The sequence below is a fragment of the Malus sylvestris genome, chromosome 10, assembly GCF_916048215.2.
Source record: "Malus sylvestris chromosome 10, drMalSylv7.2, whole genome shotgun sequence".
Lineage (NCBI taxonomy): Eukaryota > Viridiplantae > Streptophyta > Magnoliopsida > Rosales > Rosaceae > Malus > Malus sylvestris.
This window is the reverse complement of record NC_062269.1, coordinates 32,794,562-32,815,323: the sequence shown is the minus strand read 5'-3', so window position 1 is coordinate 32,815,323 and position 20,762 is coordinate 32,794,562. Positions and strand designations below refer to the sequence as shown.

The following is a 20,762-nucleotide window of genomic DNA, read 5'->3' as shown; positions in this document are numbered from 1 at the left end:
TTGCTTAATCCATGTGTTATTATATATAAATGAACGTTTTACAGGCTTACAGCAGAGAACAGAGAGCTCACAATGCCAACAGCTATTATAGTTCATCTTACCACAGGTACTTTAGTTTGTCTGGAAAAAGTAATTTTCCAACAAAACAAGTTCCACCATACATATAAAAGCAAGTAAAAATTCAGGCAACTGAAGTAGACTACTGAATGGGTGTGGGGAAGAATCTCGCCAAAGGTTCAATTTCTGACTCCCTTCAAAACCGTAAACATAGTAGGATGTAAACTCATCGCGGTACAGCAGTGGAATTGGATATCTCATTTGATGAAAAATTTTCTGATTTTTTCCCACTCGGACCATCTTCAACCACATTTCTTCCTGTAAAAAATGCTGCCTTTGCAGGCAATGGCAACGGTGTGCTTTGATTTGTCAACATAGATACGACACCTGACATGGTAGGCCGATCAGCTGCATTTTGTTCCACGCATAGTAGACCAACATGAACGCATCTTAACAATTGATCTTTGATACATGAATCGCCTAATGTTGGATCCATTAATTCTAGAACTGTGCCTTCCTTCCATAATTCCCATGCCTGAAACATGCAGGATTGTATTTAATTAGAATCACACACCTAAAACCACGAACAAAAATTTGTCGTCACAGTTAAGATTGGAATGACATACATATCCTACTATATTAAGCAGGCGATCAGCATTGTAGAAGCTATTGTTTCTCCTGCCGCTTACAATTTCAAGCATTAACACTCCAAAACTATAAACATCAGTTTTTATGGAAAAGATGCCCTCCATGGCATATTCAGGAGACATGTAACCACTGTTAACAAATAGAAAAAGACACTTGTTTTAGTACTTCTGCATACATAAATAATCCATGTTATATAATATAGCAAACTGAAAGAGATGAAAGACCAATTTATTGTTTACTTACTATGTTCCGACAACCCTATTAGTAATTGCTTCTAGTTCATTATGCTTGAAAATCCTTGCCATACCAAAATCAGATATTTTGGGGTTCATATTTTCGTCAAGTAGTATGTTACTTGCTTTTAAATCTCTATGAATTACAGTAACTCTTGAGTACTTGTGCAAGTAAAGCAATCCTTGAGCAATTCCTTCAATTATACTAAAACGCTTCTTCCAATCAAGTAGCGTGACTCTTGTTGAATCTGCTCAGTATATAGAAGAACTATTAGATTGACAATGATCTGTGTATTTTTGACATATCACACAAATCCGAAACAAAAATAAATCAAGCAGTAGGATTAAAGCGAATGTTACCAACCGAATAAAAAGTAGTCCAAACTTTTATTTGGCATATACTCGTATATAAGCATCCTTTCTTCACCATGAATGCAAAATCCAAAAAGTTTGACCAGGTTTTTATGTTGGAGTTCATATATGAGTACCAATTCATTCTTAAACTCCAACGTTCCTTGCCCTGAACACTTTGAAAGCCTCTTAACAGCTACTTCTTGTCCCGTCACCAATTTTCCCTGAATTAATGATGCACAATAACTCACCTTTAAGTTTTTTCATCAGTGGACGAAATAACACTGTATGATTTAAAACCTTACCTTATAAACCGGACCAAATCCCCCTTGCCCGAGCTTGTTTTCTTGTGAGAAATTACATGTGGCAGCCATTACACATGCATAACTAAAGACACTTAAATCATGTCTCATATTTCCATCATTTTGCCGTGCATTGGCGTCAGTTGGTCGATCAGATTTCATTAAGTCAAGCAATTCATCCTCAATGATATTTATCTCTTTCTCGCCTATTTAAATTAAGTTACAAAATGAATTTTACATTCATGACCAAAAAATTTCGTTGACGTGAACAACTTTGTGTACCTGAAAGTGCAAATTTTCTTCTTCGTAGTACATAGGAGGCAATGCAGGGGACCATTAGTAGTAGAGTAGCAACTGTGATACCAGTGCCGATAAATATCCGCTTTTTTGTATCTGCATTCATTAGTAAATGTACTTGCCATTTCATTGCATATATACTAGTGTGTGTTTGTGTGTGTGTGTGTGAGGAAGGTATGATTTAGAAACATATAGAAATTTACCATTACTGCGAGGTGACTTTGTTTTCAACATATAGAAATTTTGTGTACTATCACCAGTGAAGTCTTGTATGAACTCCCAGTTTATTCCGGTATAATATTGACATCCAGACTGATCATCTGCATTTAGAAAGCTGTATCCGAGGCACTCGCAATTTTTCCAACAAGAATCTTTACAATCACTAATACTTAGACTTTCATTAGAATCACTAGGGAAGGTTGAATTTGTGGTGGTTTGTCTAAAGAAACCACTTTTTAGCTCGAATATGTCACCAATATGTCTGCAAGTTGGCTTCTCCGCCCATCTCTGGCACCCTCCATCTGTGTTATAGCCATAACAGTTATCTGCTCTTGCAATATCAACTCCTTTAAAGTCAAATAGCAGTCCAGTTGAGGCTAACAACCATTCTGATGCAGAAGTCTGGTTTAGAGAGTAGTAAGAGAAGTAGTCTTCGTTTTTATTCGAAACAATGCTAAAATTATACCTCCTCATCAGCAGCTTAAATCTCATACTTGTAGAGGCTCCACTAGTCCAGTAAACCACTCCGCGTCGCTTAATCTGCAATTCTTGCGTTTTGTACTCCCATTCAAGGGTGAAAGGCCCCGGCTTTGGGTTGGAGGCACTTGAGGCTGATGTGAGTGACAAAATGTGCCCGTTTCTATGGTTAACACCTAATTTCATGCCTGGATAAAGGGTATCTGTTGGATGATCAAAACTTTGCCACAAAACCCGAATTTTCAATTCATGGGTAGAGTTCACTTCTTGTAGGATAAAATTGCCAGAATCCAGTAGAATAGCCACCACAGTACTAGTGTTAGTATTTGCAGTTTCTCTACTGGCAGAGTAAAGCACCAACCGCGTCCCGCCTTGGTCCAAAATTTTCAACGTTTTGTTGTTGTCCAAGGTAAGAACTCCTGAAGGGTATAAAATAGGTTTGTCTCGGCTGGCAATCCATCCTATGTTATTACCGTCACTCCGCCCTATGCTCAACTGGCTGTAATTGGATTTGCCATATGTGTAGAAACCCAACCAGAAGGTCCCCTTTGCAGAACATAAGGACGTTGTGGAGTTGAGAGACTCACCTGGTTTGAGTGTGTCCCTTGCACTTGCAGCAGTGTAATAGTAAGTCCAGATTAAGCTTGAAAATATGAGCAAGCAAGTTATGCAGCTAGCCATGAATGACTACAAAAAAGTATTATCTGCCTAACCCTTCTTCTTTGTTGGTTGCAACTGAGTGATAAATCTAAAGCAAATTATTTTGTGTCAAGTGATTTGAACTTTAAAGTTCAATTGGCCGACAAAACTTTTAAAATGATAACCGATCAACACCCTAAATGGCAAATTGTACTATGCGGACCAAATATGCAGACGGTTTTAAGCCCATGGATTTGATCTTGACGGTTCACAACAAATGAGTCCAAACTGACTCACGGTGGAACGGGGTCATTTATGACCCGTCTCCTTTCTTCATTTCCATCCTCCTTTTTCTCCCTCGTGTTCCATGCTCGTGTCTCACTCTTGAGAAATTTTTAATTATGACGGGAACACAAGTATGAAGAGCAAGTTACTATTGTAAAAGAATCTAGTAAAAGCTAGCTTTAGTAAAAGTTGGTTAGTTGTTAGAATAGTTACCATTGTAACTATTTTGTTTACCTGTGTAAATCTAGGTTATATATATACCTCAGTGTAACTAATTATTATTCAATAAATGAAATGAAATCATTTCTCAATATGGTATCTCTCGCCTAAGTCCACCGACTCCGATCCTCTTTGGCTATTTTCTTGCTTATTTTCCTACCTACCAAACACCATAGCTTTCGTCTGCAAACCTTCAATCTTGTTCATCAATGGCAGCAAATCCTTCTTCTTCACTGCCTCCTAATCTCAATTCTTCTCCGATGAACACAAACCCTAACTCCTCATTTCAAGCTTCAATTAACTCCATCACGATCCAAAACATCGGGAGTATGATTCAAACAAAACTTAAGCGTCATAATTACCTTGTTTGGCGTTCTCTTTTCAAGCCGATCTTCCGCCGTTACAAGCTCACTGGCATCGTTGATGGATCTGAACCGCCACCGCCTCAATTTCTTGCTGATATTTCTGGAAATTTGTCCTCGATTCCAAATCCAGCCTTTGAGATTTGGTACGAAAAGGATTAAAACATCATCATTTGGATTAATTCCACTATCTCTGAGGATTTGATTCCCTTTACTATTGGTGTTCAATCAGTGCGTGAACTTTGGCAAAATCTTGAAAAGCGATTTGGTGGAGTCTCTCGTTCTCACATTCATCAGTTGAGATCGAATTTGCAATCAATGTCAAAAGGAACTTCCACAATCTCTGAATATTTGCAATGCATCAAAGAAATTACAGATGCTCTCGCTGCTGCCGATGTACCAGTTGATGATTCAGATCTCATTCACCTCATTCTTAATGGATTGCCTGATGAATATGATTCCTTCATGGATTCAATTCAATTTCGTCTTGTTGATAGTACTATTGATTATTTACATTGATTTCTTCTCAGCAAAGAAATGGCTCTTGCTCGCCGAAAGCAAACTCAAGGTTCCTCTGAACTGTATCAGGCCTTTACCTCTATTCCAGCAGCTTCAAATGCTCCTCCTTTGCTTCCTACACCTCAACAGCCTCAAGTATACAATGCTCAGTCTATTGCTTCTCTGAATTCTTACAATAGCAATAATCGAGGTAATTTTCAAAGGAACAACTCTCAGAGGAGCTACAACAACCGTAATCGATACAATCGGTACAATAATACCTCAACCAACCGTGGTGGAAATCGAGGTGGAAATCGTGGCTTCATATCTTTCAACTCTGCAGTAACTCCATGTCAAATATGTGAGGACACTGGACATTTTGCTATTGATTGTTCCAACCGCATGAATCCAAATTTTCAAGGTCGTGTTCTGCTAGCTAAACTTGCGATGTATGCATCTTCCAACACTTCTTCTCCTCCACCATGGCTACTTGATTCCAGATCAAGCTCTCATATGACCAACAATATTCAAAATCTTCAGAATTCGCAGCCCTATACTGGTCCAGATAAAGTTTACATTGGAGATGGCCAAGGTTTGCCAATTCTCCATACTGGTTCTACTTTACTTAAAACACCCTCTGCAAATTTTCAATTAAAGAATGTGTTACATGTTCCACAATTGAAGCATGATCTTCTTTCTTCCAATATGTTTTTGCGTGATAATTGGTGTTCATTAACACTCAATCCCTTTGACTTCAATGTCAAGGATCTTACTACGGGGATGATGCTTTTTAGAGCTCCTGTCAGCTGTGGTTTCTATCCATTTTATGCTTCTTTTTCAGCTGCAACGAAGGTTCATGCTCATTCTGCAATAAGGACCTCTTCTCATGTTTGGCATCAACGTTTGGGACATCCAACGTTCAAGACTTTTCGGTCACTGCTATCAAAGTCTACACTGCTTATATCTAATAATGTTCAACGATTTTTCTGCTCAAATTGTGTTTTAGGCAAATGTGCCAAGTTACCATTTCACGAATCTCTTTGTACTACTTCTAGGTCTCTAGAATTAGTTCATGCAGATGTTTAGGGGCCAGCTCCAGTATGCTCTATTAGTGGCTATCGCTTTTATGTCATATTTGTAGATAATTTTACCAAATATACTTGGTTGTATCCTCTCAAACATAAATCAGATGTGCTTCACATTTTTGTGCAATTTCAAGCTTTTGTTGAGAATCTTTCTGGACACAAGATTGGCACTTTAAGATTAGACTTAAGGGGTGAGTTTATTAGTTCTGAGTTCAAGCATCATCTGTCTTTACATGGCTTTCAACAGCAATTAATTTGTCCTTATACTCTTCAGCAAAACGGTTGTGCTGAAAGAAAGCACAGGCATATTGTTAAGACTGCTCGAACTCTTCCCATTGCATCACAGGTTCCTCATAAATTATGGGTTGAAGCTTTTCTTATTGCAGTGTATCTTATTAATCGCCTACCTCCAGTCAACAAGTCTTCTCCTTGGGAAATTTTTTTCAGAAAAGTTCCAGATTACAATTCCCTTCAGGTCTTTAGATGTCAATGTTTTCCCTGGCTGAAACCATACACCAAATCCAAGCTAGAACCTAAGAGCAAGATGTGTGTTTTCATTGGCGACAGTTTAGCTCACAGGGGTAATAGATGTCTAGATCCCTTCACTAATCGAGTTTATCTCTCTAGACATGTCCATTTTGATGAACAAACTTTTCCCTTTCATGATCCACATCTTCTTAAATCCTCCACTCCAAATACCACAAAAATTTACTCACCCTTTTCACTCACATTCTCCAATCTTTATTCTCTTAATCCTACCCATTCCCCTGTTACAATACCCATACATTCCTTACTTACTCAACATGAGCCAGTTTCTTCTCCTGCATCTTTTACTGCACCTACTCAACCTTCCTCACCTCACTCTTCTCCTATACAAGTCCGTCATTCTCTAAACCCTGAACCACATCTTGTACCTTTTGTTTCATTTGTTCACCCGATGCAAACACGATCCAAGTCAGGGATATACAAACCTAAGGCATTTACTGCCACAAAACATCATGTGCCATCTCATTTAGATAGTGAGTTTATTCCCACTACATATATCCAAGCTTCAAAACATCCCTAGTGGAGGGCTGCAATGCAAGATGAATTCAATGCTTTACAAAACACGAGAACTTGGCAGCTTGTTCCCTCTACCTCCACTCATAATTTGGTTGGATGTAAATGGGTTTTCCGGATTAAGAGGAAACCAGATTGTTCTATGGATCGATACAAGGCTCGGCTAGTTGCTAAAGGTTACAATCAACAAGAGGGCATTGATTATAGTGATACTTTTAGCCCAGTTGCTAAACATGTGACTATAAGAATTATTCTCACTCATGCAGTACAATCAAACTAGTTTCTACATCAGCCACCCGGGTTCATTGATCAAGATAATCCCACTCAAGTCTGTCACTTGAAGAAATCCTTATATTGCTTAAAGCAAGCACCTTGTGCTTGGTATGAAAAACTTCAATATGCACTTTTCTCCATGGGATTTAAAGCTTCACACTCTAATCATAGTCTTTTTGTGCTGCACAAACCTACTTTGGTTTTGGTTCTTGTTTATGTGGATGATATCATAGTGATAGGACCCTCTTCTATTGTTTGCAACAACATCATTTCTCAGTTGAGCTCTCAACTTCCAATCAAGGATCTCGGAGATCTTCATTATTTTCTTGGTGTAGAAGTTCAGAAATCAACCTCAGTAGCTTTCATTCATCAATCCAAATACATACTAGACCTTCTCAAGAGAACCAAAATGGATGGGGCAAAGCCATGTGCCACTCTACTTAGTTCAGCAAGCTTGATCACACAAGTTCCTTATTATCAAATCCAGAGGAATATAGATCCATTGTTGGAGCCCTCCAATACCTTACATGGACTCGGCTTGATTTGTCTTTTGCTGTTAACTTGGTGTGCCAATTCATGCACTCTCCTAGAGAACCTCACCTTCAAGCAGTGAAACGAATACTCAAGTATCTAAAAGGGACACTTGGTTATGGATTATGGTTTCCCAAAACTAAATCTCCCCTACTTCTCAAAGCCTTTTCAGATGCCGATTGGGCAAGCTGCTTTTGGGATAGAAGATCCACATATGGTTTTTGCATTTTTCTTGGTCTTTGCATTGTTAGTTGGAGTGCAAAGAAACAACACACAATTGCAAGATCCTCCACAGAAGCTGAGTACCGATCACTCGCACATACCGCTGCTGAAATTACTTGGATCTGTCAACTTTTTACTAATATTGGATTCAAATTGTCATCTTCGCCACAAATATGGTGTTCATGCTCGAACAAAGCATGTTGAAATCAATTATCATTACATCTGAGAGCTCGTTTTGGCTAAGCTTCTTACTGTTCAATTTGTATGTAGTGCGGATCAACTAGCAAATATTCACACTAAATCTCTGCCAAGACCAAGATTTCTCCAGCTTCGATCCAAGCTTTAACTTCAACCTTCTCCGTTCAGCTTGAGGGGGTGTGACGAGCAAGTTACTATTGTAAAAGAATCTAGTAAAAGCTAGTTTTAGTAAAAGTTGGTTAGTTGTTAGAATAGTTACCACTTTAACTATTTTCTTTACCTGTGTAAATCTAGGTTATATATATACCTCAGTGTAACTAATTATTATTCAATCAATGAAATGAAATCATTTCTCAATAAAGTAGTATATCACGTGTTTTAATAGAAGTGGTATAGAATTTTATTTTTTAAGTTTTTAACTTTTTAGCATACATATCCCACAATTTGTATAATGACATATGATGCACCAATCACATTGAAAATTTTCTCCTCACTCTCTCGTCTTTCTCTGTCAACTTTCTGCTCTACATCTCACCCTCTCAACTGGAAATCTAAAGCAAATTTTTATGTGTGAAGTGATTTAAACTTCATAGTTCATGTGGCCGACAAAACTTTCAAAAAGATAACCAATCAACAAATAGATGTAGAACAAGACGGAAGGCCCATTTGTACCATTGAAACATGAATGAACACAACTTTGGAAAAGGTTTCATAAGATTGGAGCTACACATGTTTCATGCACGTATATGAAATAGTTGTCTGCCCAATCATTCCTTTTGAGGTATTTTGATATGGGAGTAACTAAAAATTTGATCTATTTCAAAAGTTAAAAGTCACTAAAAATTGGACCTATTTCAAAAGTAAGCCTATAAAATTAGACCTATTTCAAAATTTCCCTTTCCTTTTTTCAACTACCATGGCTTTTATCTTTCAAATGTGCAACTGTTTTGTTTGATTTTCAACAGCTGTAATTGAGTTTTTACATTAATAGCGTTCAATTGCATCAGGTGGTACATCATGTGTTATTATATAAATGGTGAGATATGTGTGCTAAAAAGTTAAAAACTTAAAAAATAAAATTTCCCACTTCAATTAAAACACGTGGTGTACTACTTGTATTCCTATCACAATGAAAAATTCCTTGTCTTGTACGTTTTTAATCATCCCATTCCAAGCTGAGCTGGTTCAGAAATAACTCTTCAACGTATCAGAGTGTTTGTTTGGAAAAAGATGCACAAAGTGTGAGGTCGCTAGGGGAGTTGGTTATATCAAACTTGTGCATACCAGTTTTGATGCGACTCTAAGCTATTGGATTTCTATTATGACTAATTAGGCCCATTACATGTATTTCCATTAGGCCTATTACACTTCAAACCCTATTATCTTTATATGTATTTAAACCCTTTTTCTGATGTAAAGAAGGTATGAATGAAGAATATTGTTATTTACTTTTCTTAATTTCTCTGCATTTTCCCTTTCTTTCTCTTTCTCCGAAATGGGTTAATGGAATTCTGGTGGGAGTTGTAAGGGAGCAACTCAACCGCTCCAAACTTTGAGCTCTTCTTACTTCAAGAAGAATAGAATTGCAGAAGAGGTCATAAAGCATATATGTGTCCATAATCGACTTGTCCGAATGTCAGCGGCCATCCATCCATATATAGGAAGAAATTCAAGAAAGTCGGAGATTCAATTATTCATCAATTATTCAAAATTTTGGACTCTATCTCGTGCCCATATGTGTCCATACATTTGCTCTTTTGGTTGATTGAATGAGGAGGAACCAAAGTAAATAGTAGATGGATAATATTGTCTCACAATCGACAATATCATTCCCAATCAGCAACTCACATATCAAATCCTAGCAGATAAATTTTTTTTTTTCTGATTTATTTGTGTTTTTATAAAGCTGGGCATTGATCAATCTCAAGACAAACACTAGCGAAATCTCACTGACCTCCTTCCAACTGATTTTTTTTCCTCATTGAAAAACTACATAGTTATAAAGAGGCCGCAATGAGGATGTTTTCCATTACATTACCAACTACATCCTTTTATGTTTATTAGGTTTAATTTTGAAGGTATTTAAGTCTATTTTAGTGAATTTTCTATTATTTTTGAAAGATTTTAGAAAAAATGACATTTATGAAATTGAGTGTTAATTTTTTACCATTATCGATCAAAACTCGCAGGCCAACTCCAATCCTAGTTTTTTCTCAGGGTAATGCTAGGGAGATTAAATACTTAAACTAAAATTTGTAAATCAAATGATGTGAATATTAATAATTAGATTATTAATTTAAATGTTGATTAGTGCTTATTTCCTATTGATTCACATTTTTCAATTTACAAATTTAATTTAAAAATTTGTTCTCCGTTACCTTATCATTTTTCTCCCGTTTCTTTGATAAGGGGCTCTGTGCAAGGCCCCCCCCCCTTTTTTTTCTTTTTATCTTTCTTCTTTTGTCCTCCATCTTTTCCCCTTTTATAGAGGGAATTAACTTGGTTGCTGAACAATTCAGCAACCACTCCTGCTTACCCAATCCCGTGTGGACACGTGTCCACATGAGATTGAGTATAAGCAGGAGTGGTTGCTCAATTGTTCAGCAGCCAAGTCTTGCAAAGGATATTATTACGATTGAGGGTTCTAAGGCCATCTCTCTCGCTCTCTTTTTTTAATGTAGACTTTGCTAAAATTTGATGAGAATTTTCATTCTTTTCTTGATGAAGTAAATAAGTGGAAATGAAAATAAGGGAAAACGACTACTGATAGGAATAGAAAAATATTTTTGACAAAATTAAATTATTAGGGAAAAATAAAAATAGACTCAATTATTCTAATAATATGGATGGCCACATATTGAAAGGTGAAGAAGAACCAAGTGGTGGATGACAAAACCACCAATAATTCACTTATATCAAATCATTAACAAAGTGGTGGAGGATGTTGTGGTGAAGTGTCAAATATGAAACCAATAACTAATACAGAAATATATGACAAGACAAACAACCTAAAGTGACATAAGGGTTTGTACTGACTTGGCGTAAGCCTACGTCTAATTTGGAGACGACCATAATATTTCACTAATAATCAAAATGAAGATTACAAATAGAGTTTTAAACTCTCCCGCATACACTCCGAAGCTCTCACTCAAACAAAAAACAAATGGAGATGATGAAAATACATACTAAACTCCTTCTGTCCCAAAAACCACAAAAGCAACATTAGTACCTTTGAATGAGTAATTACCAACATAGGGGGATCGCTCTCATTCTCTTCCTCCAATAGAGTTGTTGGCTGCTCTCCATTTAAAACAAAGGAAAACTAATGAAAAGGGTTTGAAAACTTTGATTTTTAACGATAAGGACAAAATAAAGGGTAAAGTGAATAGTACCAGGTTTGACTTTTTAGTGTAAAAATGTCATTTTTCGTTAAAGGAAACAGTACTGCGGAATTTTCCTTAAAACTCCCTTAAAACAAAAGGCATCAAGCCTTTTATAAGACTGCTGCCAATTAAACCAGCAGCATCAGCAACCCTACCCACTCTTTCACATGGACAATTGAGGCCGAAACAATTTGGGCTGTTGGGCTCACAAAATACAAAGGCCTACCACATAAGCCACAAATCCAACAGTAAATGACAAAACCACCACTAATTCCCTTAAAACAAATCAATAACAAAGTGGTGGACAACAAAGATGTTCGGTGCAAGGAACGTTGGAGTTTAAGAATGAATTGATACTCATTTATGAACTTCAACTTACGAACCTTGTTCGACTTTTGGGGTTTGGACCTGTTTATAAGGTAAAGATTCAACGCTAGTAACATACTACTTGTTGAAAATAAAAACCTCCAAAATTTCTCACTTTGGTATGGTAAGGATTTTCACGCATCACGAATAGGATTGTTGGGACATAATAAGTTATAAATAAGAAGTGCATTCTTATCACATCGTTCACTTTTGGTTACTAATCATGCATTTATGTATGTATAAGCTAAATCGTGTCTTTAGTGGTTACATGTTTCCTGAGTATGCCATAGGGGAAAATTTTTCTACAAAATCTGACATTATAGCTTTGGAGTATGAACGCTTGAGATTATTTGGAAGGAAAAATAATAGCTTCTACAATGATCGCGTGCTCAATATAGTAAGATAGGTATGTCAAATAAAATCTTTCTATGATTAAAAATGTTTCCTCTTTGAGGTGAGACTTAGAGAGTCTGATATCCTAAATGAATATAAGGTTATTTCAGGCTTGCGGTTATGGAAAGAAGGTGCACGGCTAAAATTAATGGATCCAATGCTAGGCGATTCATGTACGAAGATCAGTTGATAAGATGCATCAATGTTGGTCTGCTATGCGTGGAAGAAGATGCAGCTGATCAGCTCACCATGTCCGATGTCATATGTATGTCAAATGAAAGCACGCCGTTACCTGTACCAACAAGGCCAGCATTTTTTACAGGAAGAAAAGAGGTTGAATCGAATACAACAAGTGGAAACAAATCAGAAGTTTTATCAAGAAATGGCTTGTCCTATTCTGACATAGTAGGAAGATGAAGGTATAGTACTAACATGTCTGGTGTTCCTCAATATACTCGCTTCCATAGGTGTAAAGATAATTGATCTGGAAAATAAATTTTGATTTAAGACCTTGGGCCTGAGGAAGAAGGTGGCTAACTCACTAAGCTGTTTCCTCAGAGGCACCTCAACCGTAATTATCTGATGTTTTTATTTTCAATGTAACTTTGTGTTCCTTGTAAAAGTTTGTTACGCTTTTATAATATAATTTCTCATTTCAGTTTATGCACTCGTATAATTTCTTTTTTCTGTCATATCATCGATATTTCACTTGATATTTCAACCGATGTCAGTATTTATGGTAAATCTATATATATGCCAAAAGGTCCTTAATTAACTACTGTCCCTTGCTGGCTTTAGGAAAAAGGAATGTATGACCTTGTATGGTTAAAGGGTTTGAGTTGTGTGGACATGAAATTATTTTTATAAGATTGTAAGAGGATCATATGAATTGGCACTACTACCGCTGCTGCGTACCCTGATCAGGTAGATTCTTTAAACACATAACATTAGTATCGTTCGTCTTGCTTAATCTATGTGTTATTATATATAACTGAACGTTTTACAGGCTTACAGCAGAGAACAGAGAGCACACAATGCCAACAGCTATTATAATTGATCTTACCACAGGTACATTAGTTTGTCTGGAAAAAGTAAATTTCCAACTAAATAAGTTCCACCATACATATAAAAGCAAGTAAAAATTCAGGCAACTGAAGTAGACTACTGAACGGGTGTGGGGAAGAATCTCGCCAAAGGTTCAATATCTGATTCCTTTCAAAACCGTAAACATAATACTATGTTAATTCATCATGGGACATCAGTGGAATTTGACAACTCATTTGTGGAAAAAATTTCTGATTTTTTTCCACTCAGACCAGCTTCAAGCACATTTCTTCCTGTAAAAAATGCTGGCTTTCTAGGTAATGGCAATGGTGTGCTTTGATTTGTCAACATAGATACAACATCTGACATGGTAGGCCGATCAGCTGCAGTTTCTTCCACGCATAGCAGAGCAACGTGAACGCATCTTAACAATTGATCTTTGATACATGAATCGCCTAATGTTGGATCCATTAATTCTAGAACTGTGCCTTCCTTCCATAATTCCCATGCCTGCAACAAACAAATTGTTAGAGTTTTGATTATGATGTTTGTGGTGATTTGTGATGAAAAACAAAATAAAGGAAAATGGATTTTTAGTCAGGAATTTCAGTAAGCGAAACGTTGCTGCTCTACTGCATTTCATTCATCATCATTCTCCAACATTCTTCTCTGCATATAAGCAGAAGTACAAGGGTAGTCAAGGCTACAGTTGCATTAAGCAATCCTAGCCTTTTATCTGTTCTAATCTAAGCCTTACACGTACCCTACATGACTAAGCCTTTACCTGCTAGCCTTATCAGAGAGTAGCCGTTACAGGAAAAAAAAAAAAAAAAAAGTAGCCGTTACAAATTAAACTAAAAGCTGGCCGTTGCCGTTTTGAATTCCATCGAGTCCTGCCTTCGAAACTCGAAGGGTGAAACAACTTACATATTTCAACACAAAGTGCCAATTCCAATTCCTACACATTAAGAAAAAGGAAACGCTGTGGTCCTAATTTGTTGCCATGCAGCGTGAGCTAGCTGATTCAAAAACAACTCTGCAGTTTATATTAGTTTAACCTTAAAAGTAGAAAAAGATACACAAATGTGATCATGAGGAATATATTCACCAGTAGCAACCAAATTCAAACATGGTGTTCAATTTTCCCGGATTTTCTCGCAACTCAAATGGAGGATAAGAAAGGGGAGTTAGGGGCACAGGATTAACTCACGAGCTGTCTGTCAATATAGGGCTCTGTACAGGTGACCCGTCTCTCTCCCCCTATTTCTCTTTTGGCTGTTCTCCCTTCTTCTTTCTTTCCCCCTCTTTTTTTTCTTTTCTGTTCTTGTTTCCTTATTCCTCCAGTTTTTATCCGTTCCTTCTAGAGCATCCTAGCCCTCTCTTTCTCTGTTTTTTAATGTAGACAGATCAAGTTTCTTAGCTCAAAAAAGGATAACGTTGACGAGAATTTTCATTCATTTCTTGGTAAAGTAAATAAATGGAAAAGAAAAGGATAGAAAAAAAACAAGAGAAAACTCTGCACGCGACTACCGAGATCAATAGAAAAATATGTTTGACAAAATGAAACCATTGGGAAAAAAAAAATCGTCAATTGTTGGAGAGATTATTCAATGTGATCGCAACACGGGGTGATACACCACGTATCACTATACCACGTATCACTATATAATTGGTAGGATATGTGTGTTAAAAAGTTAACAATTTAAAAAATAAAATTTCTCACCACTTACATAAAAACACCTAGTCACAATGAAAAATTTCTCCAATTGTTGTAATAATATGGATGCCCACACGTTGAAAGGAGAAGAAGAAACAAGCGGTTGATGACAAAACCACCAATAATTCACTTACAACAAATCACTAGCAAAGTGGTGGATTACAAGGTCACCAACTATTCACCTACAACAATTCACTAACAAAGTGGTGGATGACAAAAATGTTTGGTGCAAGGAACATTGGAGTTTAAGAATGAAGTGAAACTCATATCTGAACTTCAACATACGAACCTTGTTCAACTTTTGGTGCTTTGCATTCATGGTGTACATTAGAAGCTAGTATGCCAAACAGAAGTCTAAACTGCGTTTATTTGTTTGGGAATTGATGCTATCACTGTAATCTGATATTGAAAAATGCATTATCTTACTCTCTCTATGTATTGTTCAGATTCAGAGAGAAGCAGTATACTAGATTGGAAGAAGCGTTTCAATATAATTGCCGGAAATGCTCTGGTATTGCTTTACACAAATATTAAAGATTGAAGGTTATTCATAGAGATCTTAAAACTAGTAAGATGGAAATATGAACCTCAAAATTTCTGACTTTGGTATGGTAAGGATTTTCACGCATAATGAACTCGAAGGAAGCACAAATAGGATAGATGGGACATAGTAAGTTATAAATAAGAAGTGCATTCTTATCTCATCATTCACTTTTGGTCACTAATCATGCATTTATGTATGTATAAACTAAATTGTGCCTTCTTCTATATTTGCAGAGACTACATGTCCCCTGTGGGGGAAACAGATCTACAAAATCTGATATATGTAGCTTCGGAGTTTAATGCTTGAGATTATATCTGGAAGGAAAAATAATAGATTCCACAAGTCCGACCGCATGCTCAATATAGTAGGATACGTATGTCAAATAAAATCTTTGTATGATTAAAATGTTTCCTCTTTGAAGTGAGATTTAGAGAATCTGATATCCTAAATGATTAAAATGTTTCCTCTTTAAAATTAAATGATCCAATGCTAGACAATTCATGTACTTCAGATCAGTTCATAAGATGCATCAATGTTGGTCTGCTATGCATGGAAGAAGATGCAACTGATCGGCCCACCACGTCCGATGTCATATCTATGTTGCCAATTGAAAGTATGCCATTACCTGTACCAACAAGGCCAACATTTTTTACAAGAAGATAAGTGGTTGAATCGAATATCAGAATTATCGGCAATTATCAGCATTTTCTTGGAGGTTTCTGTGAATGGATTAGTCATCGCAATTTTTTATTTTATTTTTGTAGAATTATCAGTAATTATTATTGATGTAGAGTTTGCATATCAACGGGGTTGACATTGTCTTTGGTTGGAAAGTGACAGTTTTAGTGTTATTTCTGCTCTTCGACTCTCTTGTTGCCGACAATTTTGCTAATTTGGGCTAGTTTTCTCCATCTTTAATATGACATGATTTTCCTCTGCCAGCGGCTCGTGCTGTTTTGTTTTCAGACTATGTTGGCTTGCCTGACTACCGCTTCACAAATTAATGTGCATCTCGGCATCCAAGTTTGTTTCACTTGCTTTTTTTCCCCTAACTTTATGGTGTTGTTCAACTTGTTTCGTAGGTTTAGACCTTTAGGTTTGGTTCTAGAAGGGTTAGGTTTCATGTTCTCCCCTTTTCTGGAAAAGGATCTGGCGAGGATCCTTTTCCTAGGGATCCCGTGATCTCATCCATTCATCGTATATCATGCGGTAAAAAATCATTTCAAAATTTAAAATTTAAAATTAAATATGAATAATACCTAACCAAAACTAACTGTACGGTATACGATGAACGGGTGAGATCACGAGATCCATAGGAAAAGGATCCGGCCCTTTTCTTTGTATCATTCTTGTTTTTTTTTTTTTTTTTTTTCTAGAAGGGAAGGGAAAGGTTTATGTCCCCCTTCTTTTTCGTATATTCTTTTTTGTTGTCTCTGTTTTATGAGAGATAAAGTTTATATCCCCCAACTAGGTGTAACTTATTTTCTCGTTATCAATAAAATCTCTCGTACCATCGAAGTTTCTCAAAAAATAAAATATATACATAAATTGAATATAATAAGTGGAAAAGAAACAGAAGTTTTATCAAGAGACAAACTGTAGGAGGAAGGAGAGACCTAGAAGTAAGAGTCATAATATTAGTAGGGAGAAAGAGAAAACCCTCCCGTCTTTCAGCCAAATGGCATGTCCGACTCCGATATAGTAGGAAGATGAAGGTATAGTACTAACATGCCTGGTGTTCCTCAGTACACTTGCTTCCATAGGTGTACTACATGATCTGGAAAATACGTTTTGATTTAAGACCTTGTGCCTGAGGAAGAAGGCGGCTAACTCACTAAGCTGTTTCCTCAGAGGCACATCAACAGTAATTATATGAACTGGAACTGCTACCGCTGCTGCATAACTTGATCAGGTAGATTCTAACACATGAAAGTATCGTTCATCTTGCTTCATCCATTTGCTCTTATATATAACTGAACGTTTTACAGCAGAGAACAGAGAGCACATAATGCCAACAGCTATTATAGTTGATATTTCCACAGGTACATTAGTTTGTGAGGAAAAAGTAATTTTCCAACTAGAGTACTTCCATCATACATATAAAAGCAAGCAAAAATTCAGGCAAACCGTAAACATAGTAGGATGTAAATTCATCGCGGCACAGCAGTGGAATTGGATATCTCATTTGATGAAAAAAATTCTGATTTTTTTCCACTCGAACCATTTTCAACCACATTTCTTCCTGTAAAAAATGCTGCCTTTGCAGGCAATGGCAACGGTGTGCTTTGATTTGTCAACATAGATACGACATCTGACATGGTAGGCCGATCAGCTGCATTTTCTTCCACGCATAGTAGACCAACATGAACGCATCTTAACAATTGATCTTTGATACATGAATCGCCTAATGCTGGATCCATTAATTCTAGAACTGTGCCTTCCTTCCATAATTCCCATGCCTGAAACATGCAGGATTGTATTTAATTAGAAACACACCTAAAACCACGAACAAAAATTTTTCGCCACAATTAAGATTGGAATGACATACATATCCTACTATATTAAGCAGGCGATCAGCATTATAGAAGCTATTGTTTCTCCTGCCGCTTACAATTTCAAGCATTAACACTCCAAAACTATAAACATCAGATTTTATGGAAAAGAGGCCATCCATGGCATACTCGGGAGACATGTAACCACTGTTACCAAATAGAAAAAAAAAAATTTGTTTTAGTACTTCTGCATACACAAATAATCCATGTTATATAATATAGCAAACTGAAAGAGATGAAAGACCAATTTATTGTTTACTTACTATGTTCCGACAACCCTATTAGTATTTGCTTCTAGTTCATTATGCTTGAAAATCCTTGCCATACCAAAATCAGATATTTTGGGGTTCATATTTTCATCAAGTAGTATGTTACTTGCTTTTAAATCTCTGTGAATTACAGTAACTCTTGAGTACTTGTGCAAGTAAAGCAATCCTTGAGCAATTCCTTCAATTATACTGAAACGCTTCTTCCAATCAAGTAGCATGACTCTTGTTGAATCTGTTCAGTATATTGAAGAATTAGTAGATTGATAATTATCTGTGTATTTTTGACATATCACATAAACCCAAAACAAAATTAAATCAAGCAGTAGGATTAAAGGGAGTGTTACCAACCGAATAAAAAGTAGTCCAAACTTTTGTTTGGCATATACTCGTATATAAGCATCCTCTCTTCACCATGAATGCAAAATCCAAAAAGTTTGACAAGGTTTTTATGTTGGAGTTCATATATGAGTATCAATTCATTCTTAAACTCCAACGTTCCTTGCCCTGAACACTTTGAAAGCCTCTTAACTGCTACTTCTTGTCCCGTCACCAATTTTCCCTGAATTAATGATGCACAACAACTCACCTGATCAGCTTTAAGTTTGTGCATCAGTGGACGAAATAACACTTTATGATTTAAAACCTTACCTTATAAACCGGACCAAATCCCCCTTGTCCGAGCTTGTTTTCTTGTGAGAAATTGCATGTGGCAGCCATTACAGATGCATAACTAAAGACACTTAAATCATGTCTCATATTTCCATCATTTTGACGTGCATTGGCATCAGTAGGCCGATCAAATCTCATTAAGTCAAGCAATTCATCCTCAATGATATTTGTCTCTTTCTCGCCTATTTAAATTAAGATAGAAAATGAATTTTACATTCATGACAAAAAATTTCATTGACGTGAATAAGTTTGTGTACCTGGAAGTGCAAATTTTCTTCTTCGTAGTACATAGCAGGCGATGCAGGGGACCATTAGTAGTAGAGTAGCAACTGTGATACCAGTGCCAATAAATATCCGCTTTTTTGTTCCTGCATTGATTAGTAAATGTACTTTCCATTTAATTGCATATACTAGTGTGCGTTTGTGTGCGTGAGGAAGGTATGATATAGAGACATATAGAAATTTACCATTACTGTGAGGTGACTTTGTTTTCAACATATTGAAATTTTGTGTACTATCACCGGTGAAGTCTTGTATGAACTCCCAGTTTATTCCGGTATAATATTGACATCCAGACTCATCATCTGCATTTAGAAAGGTGTATCCGAGGCACTCGCAATTTTTCCAACAAGAATCTTTACAATCACTAATACTTAGACTTTCATTAGAATCACTAGGGAAGGTTGAATCTGGGGTGGAATTTGTGGTGGTTGGTTTAAAGAAACCAGTTTTTAGCTCGAATATGTCACCAACATGTCTGCAAGTTGGCTTCTCCGCCCATCTCTGGCACCCTCCATCTGTGTTATAGCCATAACAGTTATCTGCTCTTGCAATATCAACTCCTCCATAGTCAAATAGCAGTCCAGTTGAGGTTAAATACCATTCTGATGCAGAAGTCTGGCTTAGAGAGTAGTAAGAGAAGTAGTCTTCGTTTTTGTTCGAAACAATGCTAAAATTATACCTCTTCCTCAGCAGCTTAAATCTCTTACTTGTGAGGGCTCCACTAGTCCAGTAAACCACTCCGCGTCGCTTAATCTGCAATTCTTGCGTTTTGTAGTCCCATTCAAGAGTGAAAGGCTCCGGCTTTGGGTTGTAGTCGCTTGACCATGAAGTAAGTGACAACATGTGCCCGTTTCTATGGTTAACACCTAACATCATGCCTGGATAAAGGGTATCTGTTGGATGATCAAAACTTTGCCACAAAATCCGATTTTTCGATCCATGGATAGTGTTCACTTCTTGTAGGATAAAATTGCCAGAATCCAGTAGAGTAGCCACCACAGTACTAGTGTTAGTATTTGCAGTTTCTCTACTAGCAGAGTAAAGCTCCAACCGTGTCCTGCCTTGGTCCATAATTTTCAATGTTTTGTTCTTGTCCAAGGTAAGAACTCCTGTTGGGTATAAAACAGGTTTGTCTCGGCTAGCAATCCACCCTGTGTTACTAGTATCACGTCCCCATATGCACAACTGGCTGGAATTCGATTTGTCATATACACAGAAACCTAAGCAGAAGGTCCCCATTGCGGAACATAACCAAGTTGTGGAGTTGAGAGACTCACCTGGTTTGAGTGTGTCACCTGGTTTGAGTGTGTCACCTGGTTTGTGTGTCACCTGTGCACTTGCAGCAGTATAATAATAAGTCCACACCACTAAGCTTGAAAATATGAGCAAGCAAGTTCTGCAGCTACCCATGAATGACTATAGAAAAGTATTATCTGCCTAACCTTTGTTCTTTGTTGGTTGTAACTGAGTGAGAAGCCATAAATCTAAAGCAAATTATTAGGTCTGAAGTGATTTAAACTTTAAAGTTCAAGTGGCCGACAAAACTTTTAAGAAGATAACCAATCAACAAAATAGATGTAGAACAAGA

General features: G+C 36.8%; 1 protein-coding gene and 1 long non-coding RNA gene across 16 annotated transcripts; one reads left to right on the top strand and one right to left on the bottom strand.

Moving 5' to 3' along the window:
* On the bottom strand, positions 1–20,672 carry LOC126585770 (cysteine-rich receptor-like protein kinase 10). 14 transcript variants are annotated; one of them, XM_050250283.1, is made up of 7 exons: positions 19,360–20,672; positions 1,874–1,984; positions 1,595–1,797; positions 1,303–1,513; positions 949–1,186; positions 684–834; positions 1–592 (listed from the first exon to the last, which is right to left on the bottom strand). In XM_050250283.1, the coding sequence occupies exons 1-7, from the start codon at positions 20,582–20,584 to the stop codon at positions 284–286; spliced, it is 2,448 nt and encodes an 815-aa protein (XP_050106240.1). In that variant the 5' UTR covers positions 20,585–20,672; the 3' UTR covers positions 1–283. The 14 variants fall into 14 exon arrangements, with proteins under 14 accessions (XP_050106240.1, XP_050106237.1, XP_050106236.1 ...); XM_050250280.1 differs by lacking the exons at positions 1,303–1,513; positions 1,595–1,797; positions 1,874–1,984 and adding exons at positions 18,572–18,782; positions 18,872–19,074; positions 19,150–19,281 and having other exon boundaries at positions 19,360–20,666; XM_050250279.1 differs by lacking the exons at positions 949–1,186; positions 1,303–1,513; positions 1,595–1,797; positions 1,874–1,984 and adding exons at positions 18,218–18,455; positions 18,572–18,782; positions 18,872–19,074; positions 19,150–19,281 and having other exon boundaries at positions 19,360–20,665.
* On the top strand, positions 14,123–16,097 carry LOC126585780 (uncharacterized). 2 transcript variants are annotated; one of them, XR_007610653.1, is made up of 3 exons: positions 14,123–14,382; positions 15,305–15,528; positions 15,636–16,097. It is a non-coding gene; the product is annotated as an uncharacterized LOC126585780 (long non-coding RNA). The 2 variants fall into 2 exon arrangements; XR_007610652.1 differs by having other exon boundaries at positions 15,305–16,097.
* Positions 20,673–20,762: the final 90 nt, after the last annotated feature.